Raw genomic sequence first — 20,257 nt, forward strand, 5'->3', positions numbered from 1 at the left:
TTAACATAGCTGAGTTTAGCCCCTACCTAAGAGTCACAGTGCAATTCTTCTGTTGCTACTTTACTATTGTGTATTAAGACGTATACCCGAATCTGGTGTTAAACCTATTTGAAGTTTGTTGATCAACTCCTGGACATCTCTGATTGATCAATTCATTGATTTGAATTAATTGTCAATTATCCAAACTTACTGCCAAGATTGCTGCAGCCATGGACAAGAAACAAAATGGCCTCCTACAGTAGAATAGCTGCTCATTCAACACCTTTGAGTACAGTACATTTACCAAACAGTCCAACGTCACGGGAAGAGTGTTGGGGATGTGAAGCAGCCATAGGTGGCAGTGATAGCTGCTCTTTGTTGATCCGTCCCATTGGAAGAGTGGAGAAGTGTGAAGAGAAGAGGGGGAGTTCCTATGAAGGAATTAATGGAACTGGAGATTAATTACCTGAGGCAGGCTGTCGCTCCGACTGTCAGGCGTTCAGGGTTAGACAGTTGGTTAGACAGAGGAGAGAGTCTAAGGATCAGATCTGTAACCCTGGATAGGCTCGCCGGGTTCTCTGTTGCCCACACTGCCCACTAGCCAAACAACCACCATGTTTGGCAAGTTCAAAGCACTGTTCTCGGTGCCCGAGCCACCTCCGAAGCCAGATGCCACTGCTGCTCCTGCCACGGCTCCTGTCCCCGCACCAGCTCCTGCTCCTGCCCCAGCACCTCCAGCCAAGGTAAGGCATCTCCTCTCTTTCCGAAACACTACAGCAGGATATATCATTGAAAGTGTTTGCCGGCAGGACGAATACTTAGACATAGGGGTTGAAACGTATTCATTTTTTGAGCGGTTCAATAAATACTGCCTATATTATTACCACTGATTATATAGATATTGTGGGACTTTAGTATAATGACTGGCTGTTACTGATGTATGTAAATGTTGTTTAGGATTGTTTCTGAATGTCTTAAACTGTACACAGGATTAAATGGCCCTAAAGATGTAATATAATATGGTTGACATATATACAGTCAACATACAGTTTGACTAATTAACCTTATCCCATGACAAATTGCTCGAAACGATATTGTCTTTATATTGAATAATGCTTGCTGTTTACCAAAAAAGTGGCGGGGCATCCAGTCTGCTATTGTTTGAATCCCAGATTGCCCCTTTAAAGTGGACAAAATGTCATGTTCTAAATGAATGTTAGATTCAACAGTATCTCTCAGTGATTGTGACACTATGTGGGGACACTGGGCAGTGACTCATGAGATGGTGAGATGGACTGGACAGCAAACCATGGCAGCTGAGTCAGTCGGATTAGAGAAAGCCTCAGGTTGAAACAGGCTGGACTCTGAAGCATTGAAACCAAGCTATCTAAAATACCTCCTATCAACAGTATAGCATAGCACTAAAGTGGAGAAGCACTTATAGCCTGGGTTTCAGGCTGAGTAATTGGCCTTTGGAGAGGAGAAGAAGTTGTCAACCAACATGAGATGAGGTGTAAACAAACATCATAATGGCGTTTAGAAGGAATATGTGTGACTCTTGCTCACAATTAAATTCTTGATTATTTATCGAGTTAAAGTTCAAATTGTAATGTTTCGGCCGTCAGTGGCCTGAGTAATTGGCCTTCTCAGTCTGGAAAGACTCTTATACAAAGTGTTTGTTATTGAAGAGGAGGAGGGAGTTCATGTATGAAAGACACCGAGATGATTTTCACTGATTAATTATTGGATCATCCTTTTCTTAGGATATGATTAAGATGTTTGTTAATAAGACAAAAGCCATGAATCTATCATAGACTCCAAAGTAAGAAAATGCTCACTTTGGAGTTAGACAGATGTACTGTCTACAAGCCATGAGTTCTCATACACTTTATTTCCAACATGGATTCTGACACCCTCCCTCCAAGTGCATCTTGGGCATTGAATGAAGAACCCAAGCTTTCCGAAAAATAATAGTTTGATTATGTGAGATGTGATACACTTAACTGTTTCCACAGCATCATACTTATGAGTACTGACGTACCAGACACCCCCGCACACCTCGCAAGGCGGAAAGGCCCACGAACTCTGGGGGCCCATGCGCCTGTCATCAATGCCTATTTTTTTGTAATAAATCATTTTGACAGTAACCCTCCAAAAAGTAATTAATAAACATTTTTAATTTCCATATGTACTAGGAAGGTAAGTGTTTGTTTCTTGAGCTTCAAGAATGTGACTGGTCAAAAAGCCTCAGGCCTTGAAAAATAAATAATTGAACTGATTGAAGGTAAGGGGATATCATGAACAAATACCTTGGTAAAGGCTACGGCGCCAGTGCAATGAGTGGAGCTTACTCAGGTGTTCAAGAGCACATATCAGACCAAGAGCCTAATGCTTCTTAGCTAGTTCTTTATGAGTTTTCATTTAGAAAATGATCTCTCCACAGAAGAAACAGTTACAGGGATGGTTAAAAAATAGTTTGATTGCCGTAGCAACATCAGGGAAACTGGGCAGAAGGGAGTGGTGATTCAAATTCAGCAGTTCTTTAATTGAGCCTCTCGAATTCTCCTTAATTGCAGGCCTCAACACGTTATGGAAAGAGATTAGTTGTATAGGAAGCACTGGGACAATATAATGTACAATGTCTCAAAAGACACGTATCTCAAGCTGGATTTCATTTCATTTACCCTTTTGTGTAGGCTATTAGCCAGACAAAACCTGCTGAGTTCAACAATAAATAGTGGCTGAATTTATCCTAAAGCCGATTACTTTTTTCCTCATTGTTAGGCTATTTGAGGTATAATTTTAATAAAAGGTTTATAAATAGCAACTAAATAGCAGCTAAATACTGTATATAGCTATAGATAGTAGCTACACTGCATAATAAAACAATCCATAGTAAGCTAGTGTTTTGAGGGTGGACTAACTATATTACTTGGCGTTAATAGACTGGTTTTACGCACAACAACTTTCTATCCAAGCTGGGAAAGAGTGCGAGCAGGGCTCATGTCATGCAGGTTCAGGTAGGCTACAGGATAGTGGTATTTTTTAATCAATAGGTCGCTGATAAGTATGCTGTCATATTGAAAATAAATTTGACAATCTGCAATGTTTGAATTTCCAACTTTAAATTACTGAACAAGTAATGATATTATTGTTGCTTCGTGAAATGTTAGGCTTAACATGAGAAAATAACGACCAAATAGTTCTACCAATAAACATTTATCCATTAGCTAAAGCAAAGCTATAGGTTACATGCCCTGGCACCACAGAAAGCCTATCATCGATTCGATAGGCAGCCGCAGAGACATGTCAAAAGATCGTTAATCTAAACTTTGTGAGTGGCTGTTTGGCTGAGGCATTCTATATTTTGTATATTTTACGGAGGGGGTGGGGGACTCTGACCTTGCAGGGGTCCAGAGAAACTGTGTCACTTTGGTGCTAATGGGCACCTGTCTTCATGACTCATTGGACCATATCTAAGAGTAGGAGTGCTGATCTAGGATCAGTTTTGCCTTTTGCCTTTTTCAGGTAATAATGTCTGTTGGTGAATAAGTCTGTTGGTGAATATGGGCTATTGTTTTCAGTGAGGTAACAGTGTTGTTTTCCCAGGAAGAGGAGAAGCCTGCAGAGAAAAAGGATGAGGAGAAGAAAGAGGAAGAACCTAAGAAGGAGGAGGCTAAACCAGCAGGTAAGTTTGTTTGTTTTCATCTAGCATTTTCTCTTGCTTCTATATGATATTGAACTTGCTCAGTTTGTGTCATATAATACTCAAACACAAGGGGACAGAATTAAGACTTTTCATTGTTAGTGTTTTGGCTGCGGCATACCCTCTGGCCCTCACCCAGAAATGTTGCAGCCACAACATTAACAAAGTCTCATTCTATCCTCATGTCTATGGATTTCCTGGAACTCCAGGAGATATATGTTAACTGTGATCTCTGCTTTATTTTACCCAACAATACTATAACAATGTGCTGGGTTTCAGGTAAAGAACAAAAACAAAGCAGAAGTTGAAGGTTTCTGGCAAAAAAAGTATGTTTGATTTGGGATCTAGTTGAGTTCATTTTTGTGTAACTAACAGAGTATACTGCAAACAAAACATTGTTTGTTGATTACATTACTCCAAAAATACTTTTTCTTACACTGGGAATCTGGCAGACCTCTGAATTTGATTTAACAAGGCCCAAACTCCGAAAGTGATTGTGACATGTGAAGCTTTGGCTCCCTGATTTTTCAATATCCCCACTTTCTCTCAGGCTCTCGTTCAAAGATAGTAACTTACTACTTACTACATTTTACTCCATCATATCATTCAATTATTTTATTTAGTAACAACTCAATTTGATTCCATTATATCATTTCATTTCAGTTAACTATTTCATTGCTAAGGTGAAAGATAAGCTAATGTTTGGTCTACCTGTGTTGTGTTGTTGAGACATGAGTGCTGGTTTGGGAAGTAGGACACACATGACAGCCTGCTCCCTAGTCCATCTGTCTGTTCCTATACATCAGCAGCAGAAACAACACATGTCCACTCCCTCTGCACCTTTTCTCTTTCACTATAATCCACATCTCAGAGACACACTGACACTCAGTGCATTCTAGAACAACAAATGCTTCATTTATGATAGCTTTTTGTGTGTAATGTCAGTAAGCAATTCCATTACTTTCAGATGTTGTCATGCTGTTTTTCCCCTAAGTAATATACATTGAGTATACAAAACATGCTCTTTCCATGACATAGACTGCCCAGGTGAATCCAGGTGAAGCTACGATCCCATATTGATGTCACTTGTTAACTCCACTTCAATCAGTGTAGATGAAGAGGAGGAGACAGGTTAAATAAGGATATTTAACCCGAGACAATTGAGACATGGATTGTGTATGTGTGCCATTCAGAGGGTGAATGGGAAAGACAAAATATTTATATTCCTTTGAACGTGGTATGATAGTAGGTGCCAGGCGCACTAGTTTGAGTGTGTCAAGAACTGCAACGCTGCTGGGTTTTTCACGCTCAACAGTTTCCCGTGTGTATCAAGAATGGTCCACCACCCGATAGGACATCCAGCCAACTTGACACAACTTTGGGAAGCATTGGAGTCAACATGGGCCAGCATCCCTGTGGAACACTTTCGACACCTTGTAGAGTCCATGCCCCAATGCACTAAGGCTGTTCTGAGGGCAAAAGGGATGCAACTCAATAATAGGAAGGTGTTCCTAAAGTTTGGTATACTCAGTGTATGGTCTTAAGTTTCAGTCTCTACTCACGTTCTACACTGATCCACTTGCTCATATTATCTTTTGTACACTACCCATAGATCCTGCCCCAGCTCCAGCCCCAGCTCCTGCCCCAGCCCCAGCCCCTGCCGCAGCTCCTGCCCCAGCCCCGGCCACTGCCCCAGCACCTGCACCTGCAGAAGGAGACAAACCCCCTGATGGGGCTGAAGGGTAAGAACACGAATAACACCTGGCTGTGAAACTGTCTATGGGCTATTAGTTCAGCCAGTACACTCCACAGGAACTGCCAAACAGGGGTAGTAGGATATCACAAAGTTGTTAAAGAGATAGGGGAGAACCTGGGGAGTGAGAGAGCGTTCATAGTGGGGCTGTTCATCTACCGAGATGAGATGTGTTAATAATAGTCTGGTAGCCAGAGAGCAAATGCTTTCTGTTCAATCTCTTCAGTGTTTAGTTAAACAGATCTATGTGTTTTCCATGTAGCTAAAACAAATCAAATCCAGTCTAATTTTATTTGACATTTGCCGAATACAACATGTGTAAAAAGCTTCTACATGTGTTGTCTGTACACAGCACAGTAACATGTAGACTAGTCTCTTCCCACAACTGCTGTGGCTGTGTCTGTGGCTTGTGAGAAGACAATAGTCTACATGTTTACAGTACTAAGGACAACATAAGCAAGATTACAAATAGACTAATAGTGCGGTGTAGGCCTATATTTTGTCTGCAGGCAGCTGCTTAGCGATGGCTTGATGTTTTCCCTCCTCACAACAGAATGACTTGCAGCTTGTGACTCCCAAAGTAGCTGAATAAGATTATGGGATTATGGGTATTTGTGACTTAAGGAGGTCAGGGGATGGGTGGCGGTAGTTCACGTGTAAGTTTTATTTGCAAAGGTTTTCTTTGCTTTCTCTCTGTACTGTAGCTAATTTCTGACTTCAAGGAAGTAGGCTACGTTTTACAGTGGAATAGTCGCTGGTCTTGATTGAGAGAACTTGTATTCTGTATTTGGCTTCTGTAAAGGCTGATTTCACATACAGTGTGTGTGACTTGTGCTGAAATCCTGTTTCCTTGTTGAGGTACAGCCAGGTAAAAACAGAACGGAAATCCCACCTGCTTCTATTTCTGGCTATACAGAGTAGTAAGCTCCATACCTCTTAAGGTGTGTGTGTGTTTTCTTAAATGCTTCATCTGGTATAGAATTCTTATAAGATGCTAGTGGGAAATATCCTTAAGGACAGTGCAGAGAAACGAGAACCATTGTAGCTCTTTCCTGCAGTGGAATTATTTGATTTGATTTGACTGACCAAAGTGCCCTCCAGTGGCCTCATGGGTGGAATGTCAATAATATATTTCATAATTTCACAATTAATAAACAGTATTTCAAAGAATATGCTGAAAATCAGCTGTTTCTATGTCAAACGGTTTTGTTATTTTTCAGTCTTCTGTGATGTATATAAAAGTGTAATATTGGGATGCAAACTCAAAATTGAATTCATTACAATTCTATATCTGACATGGTACAACCATGTATGTGATGTGTTTACTTTTGTTTCAAAGTAGATTGTTTAACAGTACCAATAAATATTATGTGTGAGCCTGATTTAGCCCACTGCAGTAAATTAAAAAGGGACAGATAAAATGTGAATACCAGTCCAGTGTAAATACAGCATCTTCTCAGAATATATTAGGGATATACAGTACAGAAGGAAAGTATACTTAGTTTCCTGGCACACCTGGCAATTACTGTGTAACCAACTAATCACTAGCACCAGGATTACCTCCAGTGTGCCTGGAGAGAGTGAGAGAGAGCACGAGAGAGAGAGACGGCGATTATATTTGTTCCTAGTACTAAGATGGCAGGTGGGTGGAATGCTGCTGTGCTGAGTATGACTCAATAGGTCCCCATGGACAACACAGACATGGTGGTCCCACTGCGTTTACACAGGCAGCTCAATTCTGATCTTTTGCCGAATTATTGGCGAAAGATCTGATTGGTCAAAAGACCAATTAGTTGCAAAAGATCAGAATTGGGCAGACTTTGTAAACACAACCATAATGATTACGAGGAGTTATTTGAATGTAGCCAATCCAGCTCTGTACACCCAGGATCAAATCTAGGCCCTGACTAATACCATACTGTCGGGCCAGGTTCCCCAACTGAATTTGGCACAGGGGTGGTTTTATTTGGCCCCCCAAGTTTTCTGTGGGAAAATAAATCATATATTCTGTACTAGTCAAAAGTTTGGACACACCTATTCATTCCAGGGTTCTTCTTTATTTTTACTATTTTCTACATTGTCGAATAATAGTGAAGACATCAAAACTATTAAATAAAACATATGGAATCATGTAGTAACCAAAAAAGTGTTAAACAAATCAAAATATATTTTATATTTGAGATTCTTCAAAGTATCCACCCTTTTTCTTGATGACAGCTCAAAGCAAATCAAATCAAATTTTATTGGTCACATACACGTGGTCAGCAGATGTTAATGCAAGTGCAGCGAAAAACTTGTGCTTCTAGTTCCGACTGTGCAGTAATATCTAACAAGTAATCGAACAAATTCACAACAACTACCTTATACACACAAATGTAAATGAATAAGAATATGTAGATATAAATACAGTTTACATACATTTAGGTTGGAGTCATTAAAACTTGTTTTTCATCCACTCCACAAACGTCTTGCCAACAAACTATAGTTTTGGCAAGTCGGTTAGGACATCAACGTTGTGCATGACACAAGTAATTTTTCCAACAATTGTTTACAGACAGATTATTTCACTTATAACTCACTGTATCAGATTCCAGTAGGTCAGAAGTTTACATACACTAAGTTGACTGTGCCTTTAAACAGCTTGAAAAATTCCAGAAAATTATGTCATGGCTATAGAAGCTTCTGATTGGCTAATTGACATAATTTGAATCAATTGGAGGTGTACCTGTAGATGTATTTCAAGGCCTACCTTCAAACTCAGTGCGTCTTTGCTTGACATCATGGGACAATCAAAAGAAATCAGCCAAGACCTCAGAAGAAATATTGTAGATCTCCACAAGTCTGGTTCATCCTTGGTAGCAATTTCCAAACGCCTGAAGGTACCACGTTCATCTGTACAAATAATAGTATGCAAGTATAAACACCATGGGACCACACAGCCGTCATACCGCTCAAGAAGGAGACGCGTTCTGTCTCCTAGAGATGAACGTACTTTGGTGCGAAATGTGCAAATCAATTCCAGAAAAACAGCAAAGGACCTTGTGAAGATGCTGGAGGAAACAGGTAAAAAAAAGTATCTTTATCCACAATAAAACGAGTCCTATATCGACATAACCTGAAAGGCCGCTCAGCAAGGAAGAAGCCACTGCTCCAAAACCGCCATAAAATGCCAGACTACGGTTTACACCTGCACATGGGGACAAAGATCTTACTTTTTGGAGAAATGTCCTCTGGTCTGATGAAACAAAAATAGAACTGTTTGGCCGTAATGAGCATCGTTATGTTTGGAGGAGAAAGGGGGAAGCTTGCAAGCCGAGGAACACCATCCCAACCTTGAAGCACGGGGGTGGCAGCATCATGTTGTGGGGGTGCTTTGCTGCAGGAGGGACTGGTGCACTTCACAAAATAGATGGCATCATGAGAGAGGAAAATTATGTGGATATATTAAAGCAACATCTCAACACATCAGTCAGGAAGTTAAAACTTGGTCGCAAATGGGTCTTCCAAATGGACAATGACCCCAAGCATACTTCCAAAGTTGTGGCAAAATGGCTTAAGGACAACAAAGTCATGGTATTGGAGTGGCCATCACAAAGGCCTGACCTCAATCCTATAGAACATTTGTGGCCAGAACTGAAAAAGCGTGTGCCAGCAAGGAGGCCTACAAACCTGACTCAGTTAGACCAGCTCTGCCAGGAGGAATGGGCCAAAATTCACCCAAGTTTTTGTGGGAAGCTTGTAGAAGTCTACACGAAATGTTTGACCCAAGTTAAACAATTTAAAGGCAATGCTACCAAATACTAATTGAGTGTATGTAAACTTCTGGCCCACTGGGAATGTGATGAAAGAGATAAAAGCTGAAATAAATCATCCTAACTGACCTAAGTCAGGGAATTTTTACTTGGATTATACACGGCTGTGACTATAATCGAAGAGAATTCTCTTGGTATATAATGCAGTCGGCATTTGATTTTAAGGAATCCTAGGGTCAGGTGAACAAAAGGACTTGAGTTCCTGTATGTTGTTATGATTACACCATGAGTCGCTAATCATAAGGCATACACCCTGCCCTTCTTCTTACCAGAGAGATGTTTGTTTCTGTCGGCGCAATGTGTGAAGAAACCGGGTGGCTGAACCGACTCTGACAACATATCCCAAGTGAGCCATGTTTCCGTAAAACAGAGAATGTTACAATCTCTGATGTCTCTCTAGAAGGCAACTCGTGCCCTAATTTCATCCACCTTGTTGTCTAGAGATTGGACATTGGCGAGTAATATGCTCCGAAGCGGTGGATGGTGTGCTCGCCTTCTAAGTCTGACCAGAAGGCCGCTCTGTCTGCCTCTCCTGCGGCGACAGCGTTATTTTGGGTCGGCCTCTGGGATAAGATCCCATGTGCATGGTGGAGGTCTGAACAAAGGATCTGCTTCGAGAAAGCCGTATTCCTGGTCATAATGTTGGTCAAATGACATCGCTTTTATATCCAGTAGTTCTTCCCGGCTGAATGTAATGACAATTAGTGCATAGTTTCCTAAGGACCTGAATCGAGGCGACCATCTCTGTCGGCACCATCTAGCTTTGCACACTCTTGGCATTCTCTCAACCAGCTTCATGAGGTAGTCACCTGGAATGCATTTCAATTAACAGGTGTGCCTTGTTCAAAGTTAATTTGTGGAATTTCTTTCCTTCTTAATGCGTCTGAGCCAATCAATTATGTTGTGGCTAGGTAAGGGTAGTATACAGAGGATAGCCCTATTTGGTAAAAGTACAAGTCAATATTATGGCAAGAACAGCTGAAATAAGCAAAGAGAAACGACAGTCCATCATTACTTTAAAACGAAGGTCAGTCAATCAGGAAAATGTCAAGAACTTTTAAAGTTTCTTCAAGTGCAGTCACAAAAACCATCAAGCGTTATGATGAAACTGGCTCTCATGAGGACCGCCACAGGAAAGAAAGACCCAGAGTTACCTCTGCTGCAGAGAATACATTCATTAGAGTTAACTGCACCTCAGATTGCAGCCCAAATAAATGCTTCGCAGAGTTCAAGTAACAGACACATCTCAACATAAACTGTTCAGAGGATACTGTGTGAATCAGGCCTTCATGGTCAAATTGCTGCAAAGAAACCACAACCACGAGACGGAGAGACTTGCTTTGGCCAAGAAACACGAGCAAGGGACATTAGACTGGTGGAACTCTGTCCTTTGGTCTGATGAGTCCATATTTAAGATTTTTGGTTTCAACCACCGTGTCTTTGTGAGACGCAGCGTAGGTGAATGGATGATGAAGCACCGTGAAGCATGGAGGGGGAGGTATGAGGGTACTTTGCTGGTGACACTGTTGGTGATTTATTTACAATTCAAGACACACTTAACCAGCATGGCTACCACAGCATTCTGCAGTGATACGCCATCCCATCTGGTTTGCGTTTAGTGGGACTATCGTTTGTTTTTTCAACAGGACAATGACCCCAAACACACCTCCAGGCTATATAAGGGCTATTTGACCACAAAGGAGAGGGATGGAGTGCTGCATCAGATGACCTGGCCTCCACAATAACCCAACCTCAACCCAATTAAGATGGTTTGGGATGAGTTGGACCGCAGAGTGAAGGAAAAGCAGCCAGCAAGTGCTCAGCATACAGTGGCAAGAAAAAGTATGTGAACCCTTTGGAATTACCTGGATTTCTGCATAAATTGGTCATCAAATTTGATCTGATCTTCATCTAAGTCACAACAATAGACAAACATACTGTGCTTAAACTAATAACACAGAAATTAGTGTATTTCCCTTGTCTATATTGAATACATCATTTAAACATTCACATTGTAGGTTGGAAAAAGTATGTGAACCCCTAGGCTAATGACTTCAAGGCTGTTGGAAAAGCATTCCTTATGAAGCTGGTTGAGAGAATGGCAAGAGTGTGCAAAGCTGTCATCAAGGCAAAGAGTGGCTACTTTCTATTAATAATGTAAAATTAACAGATGTACAGAAATACTCATGTGAAGGCCAAATTACAGAGGAGGAACTTCTTGATGCAATTAAAGCTTTTAAGTCTGGGAACACTCCAGGGCTGGATGGCATACCTTTTTGATATACTCAGAGGACTGGTATGAGCATGTTTTAACCACTCCTATGTAAATTGTAGATTATCGGACACTCAAAAAGATGGTCTGATTTCATTATTACTGAAACAGGATATAAGCAGTAAATATAAAAAAATGGAGGCCCGTTACACTTCAGTGTTGTGATGAAAAAAATTCTAGCAAAATGTATAGTGCATAGAATTTAAAAGGGATTGGCAGATATTATTCATTCTAATCAGACATGTTTTTTACATAGATGATACATTGGAGAAAATAAAGGACAAGTATTGGAAACAATAGAACACTATGAAAAATCTGGGAAACCAGGCCTGTTATTCATAGCTGACTTTGAAAAGGCTTTTGATAAAGTATGACTGGAGTTTATATATAAATGCCTGGAACATTTCAATTTTGGAGAATCTCGTATAAAATGGGTTAAAATCATGTATAGTAATCCTAGGTGGAAAAAAGTAAATAATGGCTACTTCTCAGAAAGTTTTAAACTGTCGAGGAGTAAAACAGCCGGCCGCGACTGGGAGACCCATGAGGCGGGGCATAATTGGCCCAGCGTCGTCTAGCTTAGGGGAGGGTTTGGCCGGCCGGGATGTCCTTGTCCCATGGCACTCTAGCGACTCCTGTGGTGGGCCGGGTGCATGCACGCTTACACGGTCGCCAGGTGTACGGTGTTTCCTCCGACACATTGCTGCGATTGGCTTCCGGGTTAAGCGGGCATTGTGTCAAGAAGCAGTGCGGCTTGGCTGGGTCGTGTTTCGGGAGATGCACGGCTCTCAACCTTCGTCTCTCCCGAGTCCGTACGGGAGCCAAGCTTATAGAGACATACCCCAAGAGACTTGCAGCTGTAATTGCTGCAAAAGGTGGATCTACAAAGTATTGCCTGTGGGGGGGGGGGGGGGGGGGGGGGGGGGGAATAGTTATGCACGCTCTAGTTTTCAGTTTTGCCAAAAATATTTTGCATCTTCAAAGTGGTAGGCATGTTTTGTAAATCAAATGATACAAACCCCCCAAAATCAATTTTAATTCCAGGTTGTAAGGAAAAATGCCAAGGGGGTGAATACTATCACAGGCCACTGTATATATACACTACCGTTCAAAAGTTTTGGGTCACTTAGAAATGTCAGTGACTCCGGGATGCTGGCCTTCTAGGCAGAGTTGCAAAGAAAAGGTCATATCTGACTGGCCAATAAAAAGAAAAGATTAAGATGGGCAAAAGAACACAGACACTGGACAGAGGAACTCTGCCTAGAAGGCCAGCATCCCGGAGTCGCCTCTTCACTGTTGATGTTGAGACTGGTGTACTATTTAATGAAGCTGCCAGTTGAGGACTTGTGAGGCGTCTGTTTCTCAAACTAGACACTCTAATGTACTTGTCCTCTTGCTCAGTTTGGCACCGGGGCCTCCCACTCCTCTTTCTATTCTGTTTAGAGCCAGTTTGCACTGTTCTGTGAAGGGAGTAGTACACAGCGTTGTATGAGATCTTCAGTTTCTTGGCAATTTCTCACATGGAATAGCCTTCATTTCTCAGAACAAGAATAGACTGACGATTTTGAGCCTGCAATCGAAGCCACAAATGCTGATGCTCCAGATACACAACTAGTCTAAAGAAGGCCACTTTTATTGCTTCTTTAATCAGAACAACAGTTTTCAGCTGTGCTAACATAATTGCAAAAGGGTTTTCTAATGATAATTTGGTCTTTTAAAATTATAAACTTCAATTAGCTAACACAACGTGCCATTGGAACACAGGAGCGATGGTTGCTGATAATGGGCCTCTGTACACCTATGTAGATTTTGCATTAAAAATGTGTCATTTCCAGCTACTATAGTCATTTACAACATTAACAATGTCTACACTGTATTTCTGATCAATTTTATGTTATTTTAATGGACAAAAAAATAGCTTTTCTTTCAAAAACAAGGACATTTCTAAGTGACCCCAAACTTTTGAACGGTAGTGTGTGTATATATATACTGCTCAAATAAATAAAGGGAACACTTAAACAACACATACTAGATCTGAATGAAAGAAATAATCTTATTAAATACTTTTTTCTTTACATAGTTGAATGTGCTGACAACAAAATCACACAAAAATAGTCAATGGAAATCCAATTTATCAACCCATGGAGGTCTGGATTTGGAGTCACACTCAAAATGAAAGTGGAAAACCACACTACAGGCTGATCCAACTTTGATGTAATGTCCTTAAAACAAGGCAAAATGAGGCTCAGTACTGTGTGTGGCCTCCACGTGCCTGTATGACCTCCCTACAATGCCTGGGCATGCTCCTGATGAGGTGGCGGATGGTCTCCTGAGGGATCTCCTCCCAGACCTGGACTAAAGCATCCGACAACTCCTGGACAGTCTGTGGTGCAACGTGGCGTTGATGGATGGAGCGAGACATGATGTCCCAGATCTGCTCAATTGGATTCAGGTCTGGGGAACGGGCAGGCCAGTCCATATCATCAATGCCTTCCACTTGCAGGAACTGCGGACACACTCCAGCCACATGAGGTCTAGCATTGTCTTGCATTAAGAGGAACCCAGGGCCAACCGCACCAGCATATAGTCTCACAAGGGGTCTGAGGATCTCATCTCGGTACCTAATGGCAGTCAGGCTACCTCTGGCGAGCACATGGAGGGCTGTGCGACCCCCCCCAAAGAAATTCCACCCCACACCATGACTGACCCACCGCCAAACCGGTCATGCTGCAGGATGTTGCAGGCAGCAGAACGTTCTCCACGGCGTCTCCAGACTCTGTCACGTCTGTCACGTGCTCAGTGTGAACCTGCTTTCATCTGTGAAGAGCACAGGTCGCCGGTGGCGAATGTGCCAATCTTGGTGTTCTCTGGCAAATGCCAAACGTCCTGCACGGTGTTGGGCTGTAAGCACAACCCCCGCCTGTGGACGTTGGGCCCTCATACCACCCTCATGGAGTCTGTTTCTGACCGTTTGAGCAGACACATGCACATTTGTGGGCTGCTGGAGGTCATTTTGCAGGGCTCTGGCAGTGCTTCTCCTGCTCCTCCTTGCACAAAGGCGGAGGTAGCGGTCCAGCTGCTGGGTTGTTGCCCTCCTACGGCCTCCTCCACGTCTCCTGATGTACTGGCCTGTCTCCTGGGAGCGCCTCCATGCTCTGGACACTACACTGACAGACACAGCAAACCTTCTTGCCACAGCTGGCATTGATGTGCCATCCTGGATGAGCTGCACTACCTGAGCCACTTGTGTGGGTTGTAGACTCCGTCTCATGCTACCACTGGAGTGAAAGCACCGCCAGCATTCAAAAGTGACCAAAACATCAGCCAGGAAGCATAGGAACTGAGAAGTGGTCTGTGGTCCCCACCTGCAGAACCACTCCTTTATTGGGGGTGTCTTGCTAATTGCCTATAATTTCCACCTGTTGTCTATTCCATTTGCACAACAGAATGTGAAATTTATTGTCAATCAGTGTTGCTTCCTAAGTGGACAGTTTGATTTCACAGAAGTGTGATTGACTTGGAGTTACATTGTGTTGTTTAAGTGTTCCCTTTATATTTTTGAGCAGTGTATATATAAAAAAAGAGAGTAAAACAAGGTTGTCCACTATCGACATATTATTATGGCCATCAAAATGTTAGCTATTAAAATCAGATCCAACAATAATATCAAGGGGTTAGAAATCCAGGGCTTAAAAACAAAGGTATCATTGTGCGCTGATGATTCATGTTTTCTTTTAAATCTACAACTTGGATCCCTCCACAGCGTCATAGAGGATCTAGATACTTTTTCTAACCTCTCTGGATTACAACCAAATTAATTATTACGCATACTATATTACGTATTGGATCGCAACCAAATACCACTTTTACATTACAGTGTAGTTGACCAACAAAATGGTCTAATGGTGATGTGGACATACTCGGTATAGATATCCCAAAATAAATAAATTATCTCATTTATTTCTTAGCAAAAATAGACAAGATCTTGCAACCATCGAAAGGAAAATATCAGTGTATTTATGGAAAAAATCACCCTGATTAACTCTTTAGTCATATCCCAGTTTACCTATTTGCTCATGGTCTTGCCTACATCTAGTGAACAGTTATTTAAATTATATGAGAAAAAAGATTCAATTTGATTTGGAACGGCAAGCCAGACAAAATTAAACGGGCCTATTTATACAATGAATATGAATTCACAGGGCAGACATTATTAAATATTAATGCTTTAGACCTCTCACCAAAGCCTTCAGTCATACAAAAGTTATACTTCAATCCAAACTGGTTCTCTAGCAAATGAATAAGAATGTCTCACCCTGTGTTCAAGAATGGCCTTTTCCCCTTTATTCAGATTACAACCTCCCACTTTCAGTTATTTGAAAAGGAAATAATCTCCCAAATATCACTGTTTTTAAAACAAGCCATAGAAAGTTGGTTACAATTTCAATTTAATTCACTAGAAAAAAACTGAACAAATAATACAATAAATATTGTGTTTAAACTCAAACATACTAATAGATAAAATAAAAAAATGTAAAAGTATAATCTTTGTAAATTATATCATAAATACTGTAAGACTGGTAGATTTATGTCACACATGCAGCTAACAAAAATGTATGGAAATGTGTGCTCTACCCAAAATTACAACCAACTAATTGCAGCATTACTGCAAAAATGGAAGAGGAAAGTGGAAGGGGGAAAGGTAGGGAATCTGTCTGTCGGCCCCGCATTAAACACCATAATTGGTTAAAGAAAAATTGTGATAAATAAAAAAGTGTACCGGTTTCCTTCAAAAGTGATCCATTTTTCATTTGGAAGAGTCAGCTTTTTAAACCAACATGACTCAGTTTAAATTGTTTTTACATTGTAGTAAAACAAAATCTCATTTGATATAGATGGCAAAATATTTAGGAAGAGATTTTCAACGTACCGATTCCATGGCACATGGTTTATGAACTTATACTCAAAACAACGGCGGATTCAAAATGTAACATTTTTCTATTTAAATTATTATCCCAAATTCTTGCAACCAAAAAATTGTTAGATATGGGCGATACAACCTTCCCAGCTCTGCAGATTTTACTGCGAAGAGACAGAATCATTAGATCATTTGTTTTGGTACTGTCCATATGTACAGTAGCTTATTTTTGGTTGCAGGTTCAGGAATAGCTGAAGAATTGCAACCTTTACCTGGAGCTAACTCTGCAATATGGATGGTGTTATGAAATAGATGGGAGGGGTTGAATGGACCTGAAGGTTGGGAATAATAACAACTAATAACAACAAGATAACTAATGTAAAACATACTGTGTCCGTAAAACATATATAGGTTCAGAACTTTTGTGAAAGAAATACTGTAGATGGGAGAGGTTGAGGTTAGATAACGGACAGGAGTAAAAACAAACAAAATATAACTATTGTATAATAGACTGTGCCTGTAAAATGTATATAGAATGTATAAGCTGGAAGTAGAAGCCTAAGAAATGTTGTTCACTTGTTTACTCCAATTAGCGGAGGGGTGGGAGGGTTAGAAAGTTATAAAGGAAAATATATATATATTTTAAAGATGTGTGTGTATATATGGATTCTTGGATTTGACGCCTTCTTGGATGGGCACTTCTAATGTAACTCTATTAAGTCAATATATATTTTTTTGCATTGTTTACAAACTGATATGTGACACGTATTAATGCCAAAATAACATATAGTACAGGCAACAAAAAATATATATTTTCAATTTTTGACCAGTCACCACTGTACTGATGTAATCAGTAGCGTGCAAAAAAAAAATCTCAGCACCCGGTCCGGACTGCCCTTACATGCAATATCTATTTAAGGAACATGCCATAACATTCATCCTCCTTTTATTTGAAAACAAATCATGTTCTTCTTCTGATTATTTGAATTAATTAGAACCCTGTTAAACAATTTGTCCTCTTGTCTCTTGATGCAGTGAAGAGCAGCCCCCTCCTCCACCTCCGCCGGTTGTGTACAGCAGGTATGCAGATGACACAATCCGGGAAGTTGTCAAACGGTTAAGAGACCGGACAAATGCCTACAAAGAGAGAGCCATTGACCCCTATGCTACCACACCTGAAATCAGCCCCCCTATCAGTAAGTGGACCTACCGTAAACAGATGTTGTGTCAATCAGTCAGTCAGTCAGTCAGTCATCAATCAATCACTTTCATTTTTGATTAATTTCCAGTTGTCGAATAAGGAACAGTATATGTATCATACTGTATGTATAATATATTATACTTCAATACATATCGACCATGTTAGAATTTAGAAGGCCTGATATTCTCAATGATGAAGCCCAAATGTTATATATAATTATAAACTCCTCTGCTATTCCATACCACTCATATCATTCATAATGGTTTCTGCTTGTTTTCTACAGCCCCGGTCTTGAGGAAACCAGACTACCTGAGGAAGAAGGAGGCAGAGAGGATAAAAGCAGAGGAGGACGCAATAAAAAAAGCAGAAGCAGACGCGATAAAGGCAGTAGAGATGGCAAAGAAAAAGGAGGAGAAAGCGAAGGCGGACGCGGAGAAGAAGGAGGCAGAGCGGCTAAAGAAGCAGGAGGAGGAGCAGGCAGCTAGAGATGCATCCATTTGTCCCATGATCAGCTTTTCCTTCATTGACACTATGCTCCAACCAGTTGAAGACGCCATGGACACAGTGCTTGGTAACACCATAGATCCATTCACAGGTAGCGCTCAGTTACACACTACAGTACACCTACACACTACACTACAGCTACACACTAGGTAGGCAGCTAGCGGTGAAGAGTGCTGGGCCAGTAACCGAAAGGTCGCTGGTTTGAATCTTCGAGCCGACTAGGTGAAAAATCTTTCGATATGCCTTTGAGCAAGGCACTTATCCCTAATTGCTCTGGATAAGTGCATTTGCTAAATGACAAAAAATGAACAGCTTCATAATACAGTTACAGTGCATTCACAAGGTATTCAGACCCCTTGACTTTTTCCACATTTTGTTACGTTACAGCCTTATTCTAAAATGGATAAAATAGTTTTTGTCCCCCTCATCAATCTTCACACAATACCCCATAATGACAAAGTAAAAACAGTTTTTAATTTATTTTTGCTAATTTATAAAAAATTTAAATCTCACATTTACATAAGTATTTAGACTCTTTACTCAGTACTTTGTTGAAGCAGCAATTACAGCCTTGAGTCTTCTTGGGTATGACGTTACAAGCTTGGCACACCTATATTTGGGGAGTTTTCCTATTCTTCTCTGCAGATCCTCTCAAGCTCTGTCAGATTGGATGTGGAGTGTTGCTGCACAGCTATTTTCAGGTCTCTCCAGAGATGTTAGATCAGGTTCGTCCGGGTTCTGGCTGGGCCGCTCAAGGACATTCAGAGACTTGTCCCAAAGCCACTCCTGCGTGGTCTTGGCTGTGTGCTTAGAGTCATTGTCCTGTTGGAAGGTGTACCATCGTCCCAGTCTGAGGTTTTGAGCGCTCTGGAGCAAGTTTTATCAAGGATCTCTCTGTACATTGCTACGTCATCTTTCCCTCGATCCTGACTAGTCTCCCAGTCCCTGCTGCTGAAAAACATCCCCACAGCATGATGCTGCCACCACCATGCGGTGACCAATAGGGATGGTGCCAGGTTTCCTCCAGACTTGGCATTCAGGCCAAAGAGTTAAATCATAGTTAAATCATAATTCACCGTAGGGATGGTGCCTGGTTTCCTCCAGACGTGACGCTTGGCATTCAGGCCAAAGAGTTTAATCTTGTTTCTCATGGTCTGAGAGTCCTTTAGGTGCCTTTTGGCAAACTCCAAGGGGACGATCATGTGCCTTTTACTGAGGAGTGGCTTCCATCTGGCAACCCTACCATAAAGGCCTGATTGGTGGAGTGCTGCAGAGATGGTTGTCTTTCTGAAACGTTCTCCCAAGCTCTGTCAGAGTGACCATCAGGTTCTTGGTCACCTCCCTGACAAAAGCCCTTCTTCACCGATTGCTCAGTTTGGCTGGGAGCCAGCTCTAGGAAGACTCTCGGTGGTTCCAAACTTCTTCCCTTTAAGAATAAGAGAGGGCACTGTGTTCTTGGGGACCTTCAATGCTGCAGAAAGGTTTTGGTACCCTTCCCCAGATCTGTGCCTCGACACAATCCTGTCTCGGAGCTCTATGGACAATTCCTTCAACCTCATGGCTTGATTTTTGCTCTGACATGCACTGTCAACTGTGGGACCTTATATAGACAGATGTGTGCTTTTCCAAATCATGTCCAATCAAATGAATTTACCACAGGTGGACTCCAATCAAGTTGTAGGAACATCTCAAGGATGATCAGTGGCAAAGGGTCTTATAGCAAAGGGTCTGAATACTTATGTAAATAAGGTATTTCAGTTGATTTTGTTCTATATATTTGCAAACATTTCGAAAAACCTGTTTTTTCTTTGTCGTTATGGGGTATTGTGTGTAGATTGATGAGGAGAACAACTAATTAAATCAATTTCAGAACAAGGCTGTAACGTAACAACATTTGAAAAAAGTGATGGGGTCAGAATACTTTTCGAATACACTGTAGAGTTCACATGTTAGCATCACCTTTTCACCGTTGCAGATTCAGATGTAACATTTGCAGTTTCACATGGGAAAAACATTTACATGTGAAAACCTTTCAGATGTGAAAATCAAACTCTCATATGTGCAATAGCATTTTCACATGCAAAAACTTTCAGACGTGGAAATCAAACTCTC

At 41.2% G+C, this 20,257-nt stretch overlaps 1 protein-coding gene across 1 annotated transcript in view; it reads left to right on the plus strand.

Moving 5' to 3' along the window:
• Nucleotides 1-593: 593 nt before the first annotated feature.
• Nucleotides 594-20,257, plus strand: part of cngb3.1 (cyclic nucleotide gated channel subunit beta 3, tandem duplicate 1) — a 46,531-nt gene continuing 26,867 nt past the window's right edge. The window contains exons 1-5 of the mRNA XM_045702882.2: nucleotides 594-722; nucleotides 3,589-3,667; nucleotides 5,298-5,427; nucleotides 17,476-17,636; nucleotides 17,925-18,236. Of these exons, the coding sequence (XP_045558838.1) occupies nucleotides 594-722; nucleotides 3,589-3,667; nucleotides 5,298-5,427; nucleotides 17,476-17,636; nucleotides 17,925-18,236 (811 nt within the window). The remainder of the gene's footprint in view (nucleotides 723-3,588; nucleotides 3,668-5,297; nucleotides 5,428-17,475; nucleotides 17,637-17,924; nucleotides 18,237-20,257) is intronic.

This window comes from Salmo salar, chromosome 19 (genome assembly GCF_965601325.2).
Source record: "Salmo salar chromosome 19, fSalSal1, whole genome shotgun sequence".
Classification (NCBI taxonomy): Eukaryota; Metazoa; Chordata; class Actinopteri; order Salmoniformes; family Salmonidae; genus Salmo; species Salmo salar.